This window comes from Macaca thibetana, chromosome 2 (genome assembly GCF_024542745.1).
Source record: "Macaca thibetana thibetana isolate TM-01 chromosome 2, ASM2454274v1, whole genome shotgun sequence".
In the NCBI taxonomy this organism is placed as follows: Eukaryota; Metazoa; Chordata; class Mammalia; order Primates; family Cercopithecidae; genus Macaca; species Macaca thibetana.
Genome location: NC_065579.1, coordinates 96,275,605 through 96,291,069, shown reverse-complemented (window position 1 = coordinate 96,291,069; position 15,465 = coordinate 96,275,605). Strand labels below are relative to the sequence as shown.

General features: G+C 45.4%; 1 protein-coding gene and 1 pseudogene across 6 annotated transcripts in view; both read right to left on the bottom strand.

Annotated features, from left to right (window-relative positions):
• The window catches only part of LOC126948533 (cytochrome c oxidase subunit 2-like), a 281,739-nt pseudogene that overhangs the window by 14,997 nt on the left and 251,277 nt on the right, over window positions 1–15,465 (bottom strand).
• The window catches only part of TRAK1 (trafficking kinesin protein 1), a 213,866-nt gene that overhangs the window by 97,025 nt on the left and 101,376 nt on the right, over window positions 1–15,465 (bottom strand). For all 6 annotated transcript variants that reach the window (XM_050780361.1, XM_050780365.1, XM_050780354.1 and 3 more), the window contains one exon: window positions 7,096–7,290. Coding sequence is in view for 4 of the 6 variants with exons in the window: in XM_050780354.1 (XP_050636311.1) it covers window positions 7,096–7,290 (195 nt within the window). In the remaining 2 variants the exon portion in view is untranslated. The remainder of the gene's footprint in view (window positions 1–7,095; window positions 7,291–15,465) is intronic.

Genomic DNA, 15,465 nt, shown 5'->3' with positions numbered 1-15,465 from the left:
AAATAACAATACAAAACTTTAGGCTGGGCATGGTGGCATGTGCCTGTAGTCCCAACTACTAGGGGGCTGAGGTGGGAGGATGGCTTGAGTCTGGAAGGTTGAGAATGCAGTGAACCAAGATAGCAAGGCACTCCATCCTGGGCGACAGGAGACTGTCTCAAAAAAAAAAAAAAATAGCATTTACAAGTAATACAAGTAATCTAGACTTAAAGTATATGGAAAGATGTGTACAGGTTAAATGCAAATACTTTGCCAATTCATATCAGGGACTTGAGCATCCATGGATTTTGGTATCTGCAGGGGACTGGTTCCAGGGTTGGTTTTTGTCTTTTTCTTTTTTTGAGGCAGAGTCTCGCTCTGTTGCCCAGGCTGGAGCGCAATGGTATGATCTTGGCTCACTGCAACCTCTGCTTCCTAGGCTCAAGCAATCCTACCACCTCAGCCTCCCGATAGCTGGGACTACAAGACGCATACCATCGCACAGAGGTATTTTTTTTATTATAATTACTTTTTGTAGAGACGGGGTTTCGTCATGTTGCCTAGGCTGGTCTCAAACTTCCGGGCTCATATGATCTGCCTGCCTTGGCCTCCTAAAGTGATGGGATTCCAGGTGTGGGCCACCACGCCTGGTCTAGGACTGTATTTTTTTTTAATTTTATTTATTTTTATTTGTTTATTTATTTATTTATTTTTGAGATGGAGTCCTGCTCTGTCACCTAGGCCGAAGTGCCAGTGGCACAAATCTCGGCTCACTGCAACCTCTGCCTCCCGGGTTCAAGAGATTCTCCTGCCTCAGCCTCCTGAGTAGCTAGGATTACAGGTGCACGCCACCATGCCTGGCTAATTTTTGTATTTTTAGTAGAGACGGAGTTTCATCATGTTGACCAGGCTGGTCTCAAACTCCTGATCTCAGGTGATCCATCCACCTCGGCCTCCCAAAGTGCTGGGATTACAGGCATGAGCCACAGCGTCTGCCGGACTATATTTTTTTAAGTTCTAGGTGCATCAGGGTTGACAGCCACTGATTTAGAAGTTCAGAGGAAGAAGAAAAAGAAAGAACTGGTGAAAGAGGCTGGAAAGACTATCCAGAGAGACAAAAGGCAACTATGGGAGCAAGTGAGGCACTGGGAGTCAAGCCAGGAGAGTGTCCAGCAGGGAGTGACCACTGTGTCGGCCCAGCTCAAGGGTCAAACAGGATGAGGGGAGACAGGAGCCTCCAGGTACAGTGGTGGAGGTAGAGGGATTCCAATTAAACCCCATGCCAGATACTCTGGCTCCTCATGCTTTACCTTGAGTAAATTCCCACTCTCCTCGGATGAGCCCTGCATAAGTAAAACACATGAGGTTTGTTGTGCACATCCATAAAACCAACTGTATAAACGCTTGCTACGCCTGTGACCGTGTGGACACAAGTGAATGAGCAAAGGTGAAAATGGAGGTATAATAATATTACTGTAGGTTCTACTTTATGGACACAATTCTAGAGTCGTGGGGAGACCTGCACACAATTCCTGGCCCCACATACCCTGGCTATGCAAGGCTTGGCAAGTCAATGCACTCTGCACCTCAGAGGCCCCACGTGAACAACGATGGTTGGACTAGATTAAAGGTCTTGTTGTTGTTGTTTAATGTTAAATTCAATTTTTAAAAGTTAAAATGGCAAGGGGAGCTGGTTTAATATGCAGGTTCCAGACTACCCCCCCTCCCCCGACATAAGCAAGGTAAGTGACTCAGGGTAGGATGGCACTGAAGGCCTCAAGAGCTGCCTGCATTGGTCCAACCCAGTGCAAAGTCCTTGGGTTAGGTCTTGGAAAAAAATAAATAGTCTAGGAGATGTTTTTATCTCCTTAGTCAGAAAACCTGAGCTGGAATGCAAACAAGTCCTCAAAGGGTTAGAGGTGAATACCAGTCACTCAGTAAATACTGTTGGCTTATTCCTTAATATTACTTTACAGTAAAAACAAATGATGGAACAATATTATAAAACTCTTATCTGCTTCATAACCTTCTCTTCTTAGGAAAAAGGCTGCTCCAGGTAAACTCAGGGAGGGTGGTCAGCAGATCATATGCAGGTGAGATACGGATTTTTTTTTTTTTTCCTCAATCAATGCTTCTTAATCAAAAAGTTACATACAGGAGTCCCTGGAAGAAGGGACCAAAAAGAGTTCCATAGCCACCCAAAGACCAATGCAGCAGCTTTCATGTCTGGTGTCTGCTGTGTGTTATGTGACTACAAAAGTCTATAGCACACACTGTCATTTCCACCAGGGATTAGGGAAGTGTGACCTACACGTCACAGGATGGAGGTGAAAATCACAGGGAAGAAAGAAACCTCATCTTCAAATTAAGCTGTATCAAGCTAAGGGTCACTTGGGACAATGGCCCAAACCATGAAAAAAAATGAATTTTCAATATGTTAGACATATATTTTATAAATAAATAAGCTATTGACAGATTTTGAAACTAAGGTTTTGATGGGGTTTTTGGTTTTCTTGTATTTCACCTGATGGGTTTCATTCTTAAACAAGAAGTTTTCTTGTCCCCTTTGTAGCTAATCTGAGATACTGGGTAAGAGATGGAGTCAAACCAGACAAACTAGGTCTGACTCACCTTGCTAGGTACGTGACTTTTCCTTAACTTCCCTGAGCCTTGTCGTCCTCATCTGCAGAATGCAAGAGCATTAAATTCAGGCCACTCTGAGGATTACCCAGCACACTGCAAGTACCATATGTTGACTATGCTTTCTCCCAAATGTCCCATCGTTGTGGGTATATCTGTTTTGTGGGTCATTTTAATTTTCTGTGTTTCTCAGACTCAGGAGTTATAAACCCACCTGACTACGAGAAGCACTAAAACTTCTCTGAAAATGTCATTCTACCACCTGGCAAAGGTGGATGCCCAAAGCTTTCTCGCCTCTTCTTAGGAAGCCAAGTGAGGACCAAATTTAAAAGGTAAAGCCGCGTTTCTCCACTCAGCGGGAGGACGTGAAGGAAGGGGCCGTGTCTGCTCTGATCTGTGTAGCAATGTGTAGCTGGCCCTCTTCTGTAGGATTTCTCATCCAGGGGAGCATATCAGAATCCCAGCGCTCCTTATCCCCATGCCCACCCACAACCGAGAACCTCTGCCCTAATCAATGCAGGCTGCCTTGTCTTCTCACACGCCTCAAAACTGATTCAACACACTGGTGAGTCACAGCATCTCCTGGGTTACACACTTGTAAACAAACACACGAAACCCAAAAAGGATACCATGCACACAGCAGGACTCTGAACCAGTGCCTTCTGGTGACCCCTCTGCCAATTTGGCAAGGCTCACAGACACCTCCTCAGAAGAAAGCTTTGAAGACATAAAATACAAAGGACTGCAAAGGAAAATGATTGCATCTAAAACTTGAAAAACTCTGGGATATGAACGACAACAAAAAAGTCTGTGATATCTGATAAGTGCTTCTTTATTAAAGAATAAAAGAAATAAAAGATCTAAATAAATAAGACATATTCCATAACACAGTATTCTACAACATTGATCCTTCTACACGTCCATTTCACCTATAATAAAAACAGCTCTACCCAACTGTAACATGAAATAAAAGATCTATTAGCACATTTAACAACAAATGTAATTTCATGGCAGTGATGAGCAAAGGCAGTAACTCAAAGTATCTGCTTCCACTGAAGCATGACATGAAAATATCTGTGATTTCTACTGGTGACAATATCACAGGTCCTGCTAACACCACTGTGCCTATGTGTGTCTATGTTCATAATTAAAGGAAATGCTGCATTTCAGTTAGAAGTTAATAAAAATAAAAGTGCGATTTTTTTTCCCTTTATAAGTGCATGGAACCCCTAAATTCTCTCTACAGACCCTTTAGGGGTCACAGGACCTCAGTGAGAGAGCTCCGCTCTACAGGGTCCTGTATTTAAGAGTTAACACCTGATCATTCAACTGACAGACATTTAGGAAATAGCTATGTTGCTCTAACTACAGGAACCACAGAAGAAGATACAGAATTAAGTTAAGGCTTTGACGTAAGCATGCTCTAAGAACTTTCAGAATCTCTGCTCAATGTTTATTTTAGTTCTTCCAGTTTTATTATAAGTTGTGTTATCTACTGCCAAACTCACCAGGATTTCTTCTTTTTTCCTAACTGTATAATTAAAAACAAAGCAAATAAACAAAAAAGACACTCTCTCTCTGTTCAAATCTACTATTTGTTTGTTTGTTTGTTTGCTTGCTTGTTTTGAGATGGAGTTTCACTCTTGTTGCCCAGGCTGGAGTGCAATGTTGCGATCTCGGCTCACTGCAACCTCCGCCTCTCAGGTTTAAGTGATTCTCCTGCCTCAGCCTCCCAAGTAACTGGGATTACAGGCACGTGCCACCATGGTTTCTCCATGTTGGTCAGGCTGGTCTCAAACTCCCAACCTCAGGTGACTCGCCCACCTGGGCCTCCCAAAGAGCTGGGATTACAGGCGTGAACCACAGCGCCCAGCCTCAAGTCTCCTGTTAAACAGATTTTAGAAACTGTGGCTCAGTGTCATGGAGTGAACACTGAGCCTTCCACACATCCATTTCACCTATAATAAAACCAGCCCTACCCAACTGCAGGCATTTTACAGGAATGAAATGAGGCAATTTGTGCCAATGTTCTCTGAAAATTGTGTAGTGTTGCCCATGGATGGTCTTCCAATTACACTGTAAATGTCAGTGATTAATCAAAGTGTGAATGGTGCCAAGTGCAGTGGCTCATACCTGATTTCCTAGCACTTTGGGAGGCTGAAGCAGGAGGATTGTTTGAGGCCTGGAGTTTGACACCAGCCTGGGCAACATAGGGGGACCCTATCTCTCCAAAAAAAAAAAAAAAATTAAAAATTAGCTGGGCTTGGTGGTACATACATATGGTCCTAGCTACTCAGGAAGCTGAGGTGGGAAGGTTGCTTGAGGCCAGGAAGTCAAAGCTGCAGTAAGCCATATGTGTACCACTGCACCCCAGCCTGGGCAACAGAGCAAAACCCTGCCTCCAAAAAAAAAAGTTGCCGGGCATGGTGGCTCATGCCTGTAATCCCAGCACTTTGGGAGGCCAAGGCAGGTGGATCACGAGGTCAGGAGATCAAGACCATCCTGGCTCACATGGTGAAACCCCGTCTCTACTAAAAATACAAAAAAAAAAAAAAAATTAGCCGGGTGTGGTGGCAGGCGCCTGTAATCCCAGCTACTTGGGAGGCTGAGGCAGAAGAATGGCCTGAACCCAGGAGGCGGAGCTTGCAGTGAGCAGAGATCGCGCCACTGCCCTCCAGCCTGGGCGACAGAGCGAGACTCCGTCTCAAAAAAGAAAAAAAAGAAAAAAAAACTGTATGAGTGGGACCCAGGAGCCTCCTGTGACAGAAATGGCCATGATAGGTACTGCAGGATCACAAGAGGGTCTCCTAAGGAAAGGTAAGTAACACAGAGAGGCCCAAAAAATAATTCTGTTACAAACTCTACTGTTCTCTTGTGAATTTTTTTTTTTTTTTTTTGCAGACATCTACAGTCTGAAAAAAGCAAATACAAAATCTACCAAGGAGGTTACTGCAGACTCGGTTTTCCACACGATACCACATATCTCCTTGGTGGTACAGACGTCATGAATCAACAAAATGACTTGCCAGAAGCCTCCTATATGCTACAAGACACACTAGAAATTCTAAAGCTTCAACTCCAATATGAGTACAAGTCTAACATGCTTCACAACTACCCTGGTGTGGATTATTCTATTATCACCCCTACTGAAATTGATTATCTGCAGTATTCACAAAGACTCTGTAGGGTTTATGGGTCAATGTAAGCAACACATTTTTCTTATTAATATCTAATAAAGAGAACCTGAAAACATCCCTAGACACGCCCTAAAGGATAAACTTGTAGTACCAAACCAACTTGTTTATTATAAATAATCTCACAAATTCAAGAATATTGGAGAGATCAGCCTGTATTAGTGAAAATAATGATAAGAAATTTTTAGAGATGAGACATAAGCTGGTTTTGAACCAAGTTATCTGCAGGTAGAAGGACTGGTATCCTTTTTTTTAAGTGATACAGTGATAGATATATAAATTATTGGCTGCCATAAGTTTTTAAAGAGTGATATTACTTCTAAAAGGGCACATTTTGAATAAACATCAGAATCATAAAGTATTCATTTTTTAAATTATCCTTTTTTTTACAAGTGTGCAATATCAAGTTTCACACCCTGGCCATCATGACCACACTGAAAACACTCACCTAGTTTACTGCTCACCCTACCAGGTATCCGGTCTGCAGCCCATCAGCAGACCGGTTTGCTGCTGCAGCGGTATTTGGACTCTCCAAATAACCAGCTTAGTGAGCTTTCACATGAGAGTTATCAGCCTTGGTATACATGTTTTGCTATGTCACATAAATGAGCTGCCTGGATGTTCCCAATATCTTTGGTTTTAAATTTAGACAAACTCCTTCCCAGTGAGTTTCTAAGGACTTGTGGTACTTTTGCTAAGAAACAGAAATAGGAACATTTTCAAATTCTTCTGTACAGTCAAAAAAAAAAAAAAAAGTTGGCTCCCACCTATAATCCCAGCACTTTGGGAGGCCAAGGTGGGTGGCTTAAGGTCAGGAGTGGCCAGCTTGGTCAGTGTGGACAACATGGTAAAGCCCCATCTCTACTAAAAATACAAAAATTGGCCAGGCATGGTGGTGTGTGCCTGTAGCCCCAGCTACTCGGGAGGCTGAGGCAGGAGAATCATTTGAACCCAGGAGGCAGAGGTTGCAGAGAGCCGAGATAGCACCATTGCACTCCAGCCTGGGCAAGAGAGCCAGACTCCATCACAAAAAATAAACAAATAAAAAGTTGGTTCAAATGAAAATCTTAACTTGATCCTCACTCCTCTAAAATTTCTATTCAGAACATTTAAAATTGGGACATTTTATGTGGTTAACCCCTACAGTCGCATTTCTTTGACCACCTTTCCAAAGGTGGCAAGCCACAGCACAGGGTAGCCAGTACAAGATCTTATTTGGGGCCATGGCCAAGAAGAACTGGTCATGATACTGCCATCACAACACACATGGGCAACTACTTACGGAAGTATTTTAGGGTCTCTTCAATTTGCTCGGTTGTGAGGTCAATGTTGGCATCTGGAGAAATGAGAGGTGTATGGAGCCAGTCGTCGTGGTCATAACCGTAGATGGTGTCGGCTCTTAACTTATAATGGGGCAGCTGCTCCTCCAGCAGGCTAATGATCTCGACTTCCGGAAGATCAGTGCTGTTGCACACATCTAAAGACAAGACAACCAAGAAATGAGAGCCCAGAAATGGTTATGGCCTTGCTGCTAGTTAACTAAACTTGTAGCCTGCAGCAGCCATCTTTGGTTATTTATCTACAGCACAAAGAAGCCAGACAAGCCTATGTCAGGAGTCTTTTTCCAATTTAAATTATATTCTCAAAACTTTGAATTAATTGTGCATGCTTACGGCCAAGACCTACCCAAATGTTTCCTGCTGTTTGGTGTCCACTATTTAGGAAGAAAAGCCAAAGGTTTTGAGCTTTTATCATCTGAGTTAAGTCTTTCCACTATTTAGGAAGAAAAGCCAAAGTTTTTGAGCTTTTATCATCTGAGTTAAGTCTTTCCTCCAACCCTTTCTCTGGCCATTCTCCTTCAAGTGTTCTACATGTCTGCCAAACTGGTATTAATTTCACCAATATGCCTAACTTCTTCTTGCCACTCTTTTACCATTCAAACTATCCTCCCATCTAGAATTTTGCCTTCATTTAATTTATTCATTCATCTGTTCATTCATCCACACTTCCTTCCTTCCATCCATGCATCCATTTGTATCCTGAGTACCAGGGGCATAGGAGACACAGTGGTGAACATAAGAGTCATGGTCCTGCCTTGAAACACTTATATCCTTATGGGGCATCCAGCGATTATACCGATAGGCTCCCATCCTTTAAGGAATACCTTGAATACCACCTGACATACTGGTGTTTTGAGCACACCAAGCAGAATTAGTCTCTCTTACCCTTTCTACACTGACATGCCATTTTGTCAGAACTTCAGTTACTAGACTTATTAAGTGTCTTGTGGGTATTTCAGTATCTGACTCATCTAGTTAGGAGAGGGCAAACTTCCATACACAGCTACCCTTGATCCACCACCTGTACGCCATAGCTCTTAGCCCAGGCTGTGCTCAGGGGGTGCATACTAATGCCTGTGATGGAGAACCAATTCACACAAAGCACATTAATGCAGGCCTTTAAACTGCAAACATGACAACATGGCAAACATAACCAGGACATGTACCTTACTTCTCTATCCCAGCGCTTACTCATCGAAGGAGAACACAGACACTGAATTAAATAAGTGCTAATGGGTGAGTGATCATTATCTATCAACTAATTCTGGCATCATCCACTGTATCAGCCCATTGTGCATAAGGCATTTGACACCTATGATGGGAAACGGCCCATGGGAGCAGCAGTGGTCCCGTCAACCCATAAACAAACCAAGTGCTTGTGGTGCACACAACTAGACAGGACAGGAGACTTAACTTGGTATTTTGTTCTAGGAATGAGTCTTCAACAAAGAAAAATTATTCAAAAAATAAGAATATTACTGAGGTTGTTTCTTATTTTTTTTTAAGACAGTGTCTCACTCTGTTGCCCAGGCTGGAATGCAGTGGCACAATCTTGGCTCACTGCAGCCTTGACCTCCTAGCCTCAAGCATTCCTCCCACTTTGGCCTCCCAAGTAGCCAGGACCACTGATGCGCACCACCAAGCCCAGCTAATTTTATTTTTTGTAGAGACAAGGTCTCCCTATGTTGTCCAGGTGGGTCTTGAACTCCTGGGCTCACGCAATCCTCCTGCCTTGGCCCCCCAAAGTGCTGGGATTACAGGCATGAGAAATCTTGCTGGGCCTGAGGTCAATTCTTATCAAAGTCACAGTACCATGTTGTTGCTTTGAAATAGAAAACAAAAATGAGAACCTGGATCAAGTGGAGGACCAAACTCACTCTTCGGTCTCCATCCCTCTCCAAGATGTTAGAAGGGGCAGAGAAGAGGGGGAAAAAAATTACTTGTGACAAATAAAACCACACAACAGCATGGGAAAATAAAGACGAGATGCTGAGGACGAACCAAAAGTATGAGGTATTCCTAAATATGGTAAGATCAAATTAAAGGAGAAAGGCCCAGTCTTACACATGAGCATTCATTCACACATACGTACATGTCTACACACGCACAGGAAATGACTGGTGCAGTCGGTGGGAGTAGATCCTGGGGTGCTCCACATGGGAGGCTACTGTCAGAAGGAGCAGGAAGGGCCAGGGGCAGGGATTCACTGCAGAACCAAAGCAGGAACAGCAGAGAGGACCAGTCCCTTCCCTGTTCCCCCTGCTTGAGCCAAGGCCAGGAAGGCAGCAAGGCAGTAACTGTGGGGGCTGTACACACTCAGGTAGAACATGGAACACCTCTGCCTGGAAGAAGAGCAATGCCAGAGACTTTGTGTCAAATAAGAAGGCCATTCAACAGGTGAAAAAATTATGGATTTGTGAGAAAAGAGAGCGTAATGACTCATGACCCTTTGGGCAGGAGCCCACTGAAAACACCTGTCAGCACCCACCTACCTCCTGCAGCTTCCTACCATTCCATACTAACCGCTCTCCCTCAATTCAATATGCAAAGCTTCACCATAGAGCATTTCCACTCAGGAAGTTGGCATGGTTTTCCAAAATGCCAAGAAAAGGGTTAAAAATGAGAAAGTGAGAACATTTAGAATTTTACTTGGTGCTTTAAGAAAGCAGTTCAGTCCTGGAGGGGGGACTACATCTCACTGCTGGGACTTCTCTGCCTCATGAGGGAAATGTCACAGCAAGTACACTTGGTATTTCAGCCAGCCAAAAACAAGACCAGACCTGCTCCGTCACTTTGCAAAGCTCTGCTGGGAACAGAAGTTACGTCCTCCCCCGGGTAGAGCAATAGCCCAACCTCAAGGCGGAAGATTTCTCATATTTCTTCCCATCTCCCACTAGCAATAAACCACCATTCAAAGGCTCAAGATGGGCCCGTAATAGGCAAATATTTCCTCTTCTCAAGTAAAGAGTGAGTTCCCATGAAGTTCATCTCTGGGAAAGACCTCACAGTCATAAAACGCCACCATGTGTGTTGGGAGCAAGCCCCCAAAATCTGGCCATAAACTGGCCCCAAAACTGGCCGTAAACAAAATCTCTGCAGCATTGTGACAGGTTCATAATGGCCCTAACGCCCAAGCTTAAAGGCTGTGGGTTTACGGGAATGAGGGCAAGAACACCTGGCCCACCCAGGGCAGAAAACCACTTAAAGGCATTCTTAAGCCACAAACAATAGCATGAGCCATTTATGCCTTAAGGGCAAGTCCCTAACTAGCCCAACCTAATCCTTTCATTCGGCCCATCCCTTCGTTTCCCATAAGGGATACTTTTAGTTAACTTAATATCTATAGAAACAATGCTAATGACTGGTTTGCTGTTAATAAATATGTGGGTAAATCTCTGTTTGGGGGTCTCAGCTCTGAAGGCTGTGAGACCCCTGATTTCCCACTTCACACCTCTGTATTTCTGTGTGTGTGTGTCTTTAATTCCTCTAGCGCCGCTGGGTTAGGGTCTCCCCGACCGAGCTGGTCTTGGCAATGTAACTGATGGAACATGGGGCCAAACAAGGTTGACACCTAGTCGGTAGCATCTCTTGGCTAAACATGGATCTGGTTGAACTGTCTCCACAGCAGCTCCACAAAAGGCAGTGCCAGCCTATCCCTAGTAGAACAGGCAGGGAACCAACACATTCCCGCCTGACACACCCACACAACAGGCTAGAATCATCTGGTGTCAATGCTGTTTGGTGGTGGGGAAAGCAATAGACTCCAGAAAGAAAAAAAAAAAGGTCCCTTCTAAGAAATCTAAGAATAAGGTGACCCCTTGTGGCCAAAGTCAAGGAGAGCTGCACAGGCCATCTCCATAATCCTACCCCATGTCCTCATTCTTTGGGCCTTTAAAGCATCTGAAAATTTGCCAGGGCTGACGGTCCATGTTTCCAGGGCTGAAGGTCAACCTATTTACAGCGTGGGTCCTTGTGCCCATGTGATATCTTTTTCCTTAAAGCATATGACCAGTGAGATAACGTATCAAAAGGTAAGGCTATGACAAAATGCCTTTTTAAAAAACTCTGGCCCAGGCGCAGTGGCTCACACCTGTAATCCCAGAATAGTCTTCAAGAATTCCCCAGGAATGCTTTCAGCATGGCGAACATCACTCCAGAGCATTGTCTCACCCTCCCAGCAACCTGGGACACAGAGATTTGCCTGTTATTGCAGATCAGTAAGCTGGGATGCACAAGGGCTGTGGGATATCTTGTTGGTCAAGTTGATCCAGCTAACTAAGCAGCAGATCAGGCAGGAGCAGCCTCAGCTGTCCCACTGAAAGTTGTGCTCTTCCCTCCAACACCTGCTAGCCAGTTCCTAGGAGGATGCACTTGAAATGCTGGGGAATTCCCAGGATGTCATCATCAGGAAGTTTTTGTTCTAAATAGATGGAAGACTTCATACATGCGGCAGGCATGTAAAATGAAACACACTCACAAATTAGGGAGGTGTTGGAATAATTTTCTCCTTTAAAGCACAGGAAGCAGAGGCAAGAATTTAGTAACTTGTCTGCAGAACCACAGAGGGTCAGGGGCCTGCGTAGGACGGGAGCTTATTCAAGTTCCTGCTGTGAATGGACACTGCCGGCCCACCCTGGAGGAAAGGAACCCTTTATGCTCTCTGTGGACATCATTTCCCCACAGTTGCAATTCACTTTGGTAACAAGCTGTAAAAATGTGTTCTCAAATAAGTCTCAAAAGAAGGGCATCCATTTCCTGACCAATCCCAAAGCCCAAAAGTCCATGGCTTCAGGTAGATATGCACTAACAACAGCCCCGAATCCCACCGACCTCCAGCCTGACAAACCATCAAAAGGCCAGGCTCAACCATCAGGGCAGATTTACCCCTCGGCATCCCCTCCTTGCCCAGTTACTGTAACAGCCCCATGGTGGCCAGTCACATGGCGGCTGGTGTCATTTGTGGAAAATAGCTTTTTATTTATTTATTTAATTCTTTTTCTGTTTTAAGTAGAGATGGAATCTCACTATGCTGACCAGGCCAGTCTCAAACGCCTGCCCTCAAATAACCCTCCCATCTTAGCCTCCCAAAGAGCTTTTTAAATCATGCTATTGCTCTTCCTTAAAACCTCCCAGCTCCCTACAAAGTGCTTCATCATTTTGCCTCCACGTTTCTACGGGAGAGGCTACTGTTTCCCAGTACGCACTCTCCGCTTCTTCCTTTTGGTCATGCAATCCCCAAGATGTGGCTGGGCCCACGGCCACCCATCTAGAAACTGTTTCCCAGCTTTTCCTGTAGTAAGGTGTGTCCACATGCCTGGTTAACAGGATGTAACAGAACTTCCAAGTCATGCCCTTTCCGCAGTTGCAGAGTTGGGCTGGTACTGGAGCCATGCTCAGCTGAATTAGTAAAGGCAATGCCCAGGAAATGACCAGAGCTACCTCAGCTGCCTGAAACACCCTGGTGGAGAGACAGGTCCTGGACCTCCTTCCACTTGGACTTTTAAAAGCCAAAGAAATGGCCGGGCATGGTGGCTCACGCCTGTAATCCCAGCACTTTGGGAGGCCAAGGTGGGCAGATCACGAGGTTAGGAGATCGAGACTATCCTGGCTAACACGGTGAAACCCCGTCTCTACTGAAAATACAAAAAATTAGCTGGGCGAGGTGGCGTGCACCTGTAGTCCCAGCTACTCAGGAGGCTGAGGCAGGAGAATGGCATGAACCCGGGAGGCGGAGCTTGCAGTGAGCCGAGATTGGGCCACTGTACTCCAGCCTGGGCTACAGAGCGAGACTCCCTCTCAAAAAAAAAAAAAAAAAAAAAAAAAGCAAAAGAATAAACGGCTACCTTATTGAGGCCACAATTCCAATTACTCTGGTCTCTGTTAAAGCAGCTAACTCAACACCAGAATAGCCTTTCTTACCAAGCCCAGCCTCTGCTATTTTCTCCAATTTCCCTTCACTTAAGGCATACCAACATCTCACCATTTTCCAAACACATTTTTTTCACAAATCTAAGTTTCTACACCAGCTGTTTTGGCTCCCTAGAATGCCCTTCACTGCCTAGCAAACTTCATCTTAAAATATCATTCAAATGTCACTCTGTATTGCAAAGCTTCCCTTAACCTCTCTTCTCTGGCTTCCACAGTACTCAGTACATAAATGACTTCACTACGATGTTCGAAGTGTATTCTCTGTGGCTCTTCCCTACTAATTGTGAGCCTCTCAAAAGAAAAGGCTTTGAATTATCCACCTTACCTTCAGCCCAGCCCTTACTACTTTGCCAGGCAACAGTAAGCATGAGATGAGTGACGGAACAACGGAAGCAGAGAACAGCAGCCGGTGGCAGATCTAGTCTGTGAATCCCCTGCCTACCCAGGACAGACACACGCCCAGCCTGCAGCATGAGGCAGGTGGAGCCATCTAGTGTCAAGGTCTTTTCAAACCCACCTAAGTATGCCCCTAGGTCTTTATCCAGCATACAGGAAAGTCCCATGGGATAGTAAATGTCCCCTCAATTGCTCAGCAGATGTCAGTCCCATCCCCACCATTCTTACGGCACCACTTTGAAAGTAAAATAACCTAAAAGGACTCTTTACCTCTTCAGAGGTATAACCCTTCCTAGGTTTTTTTCAAGGCGTAAGATTTGGAATGGACCTTCCTACCCAGGATGTGGGTTTCAGTTAGGGCCGCCTGGGAGTGAGGAAAGAGTGCTGGAGCCCGCTTGGCACCTGGAAGGTGTGGAGTGGTAGAAGCAGCTGTGTCCATTCTCCACCTGACTGGGGCTAGATCCTCACCTGCAGAGAGCAGCTAGGAGGAGGCCGGCTAGAAGGAGCCTCCTCCGTCTAGGGATTTGCACGGATGCTCAGGTGACATGCCAGCTTCACAAAACCTGCCAGGTGCCTGAGACAATGCTTACATTTTACAGCGAAAGCAATAGCTCTACATTAGTGTCCAACATTCAACACTCAGAGAACCTCGTATAAAAATACAGATCTCGGAGGGGTGCGGTGGCTCACACCTGTAATCCCAGCACTTTGGGAGGCCAAGGCGGGAGGATCACTTTGAGGTCAGGAGTTCAAAACCAGCCTGGCCAACATGGTGAAACTCCATTTCTACTAAAAATACAAAAAAAAAAAAAAAAATTAGCCAGGCGTGATGGTGGACACCTGTAATCCCAGCTACTTGGGAGACTGAAGCAGGAAGAACTGCTTGAACCCGGGAGGCAGAGGTTGCAGTGAGCCAAGATCACACCACTGCACTCCAGCCTGGGCGACAGAGCGAAACTCTGTCTAAAAACAATGAAAATACAGCACTTTGGGAGGCCGAGGTGAGTGGATCACAAGGTCAGGAGATTGAGACCATCCTGGCCAACATGGTGAAACCCCATCTCTACTAAAAATACAAAAATTAGCTGGGCGTGGCAGCGCGTGCCTGTAATCCCAGCTACTCGGGAGGCTGAGGCAGGAGAGTCGCTTGAACCCAGGAGGCAGAGGTTGGGCAGTGAGCTGAGATCGGGCCACTGCACTCCAGCCTGGTGACAGAGCCAGACTCGGTCTCAAAAAAACAAAAAAAAGAAAAGAAGAAATACAGATCTCTGGCTCTCAGAAGAAGTCAGCCTATCTAGGATCAAGGGACCTCCTCCTCCACAGAGGAGTTAAATGCTCTGAGTGGTGGCCACCCCCAGAGAGGGAGTGCGATCATTCCAACAGGGTTTCTGGGCCTCGTGCCTGCACGCTGGAGCTTAAGGCCTCTAAGCCCAGAAGAACAGAGAGCTGAGTAGCTAAAAGGTGAGCAGAGTCTGCAGAAGAGCTGTCTAGAAGGAAAGTAGACCTAGACACTCGCCCGGTTGGCAGGAGATCTGAGAAAACAGCAAGGGGAAAAGAATAAAAGACAGGAGAGAGAAAGAGGGAAAACCTGGTGAGAGAAAGCTCAAGCAAAAGCAAAGGAAGAGAGAGGAACAGGAGAAGGGGGAAAGGAATACCAGAAAGAGACAATGGCAGGAAACCAGCACCACAACTGCCACCTGCTGGAAGAAGCCGAGAGGCCTGGGTGCCGGCCAGGAGCACGGTTTCAAGTTTGGAGAAAGGACACCCAGCCTTGGTTCTGCCCTCACAGCTTCGTCCTGTCACTCTGGCAAATCATATCTTCATACGCCTGGGACTCAGTTTCTTCCTCTGTAGAACAAAGGTGCGTGGCTGCAGAAAAGCTTTCTTCATATCCTAAATTTCTCCGAGTGGTGCGAGTAAGAGTTGCACATTCTGAGAGCTGTGTCTGGAGGCAGCCACCACTCGCAGCACTTCCCGGTGACGTCCCT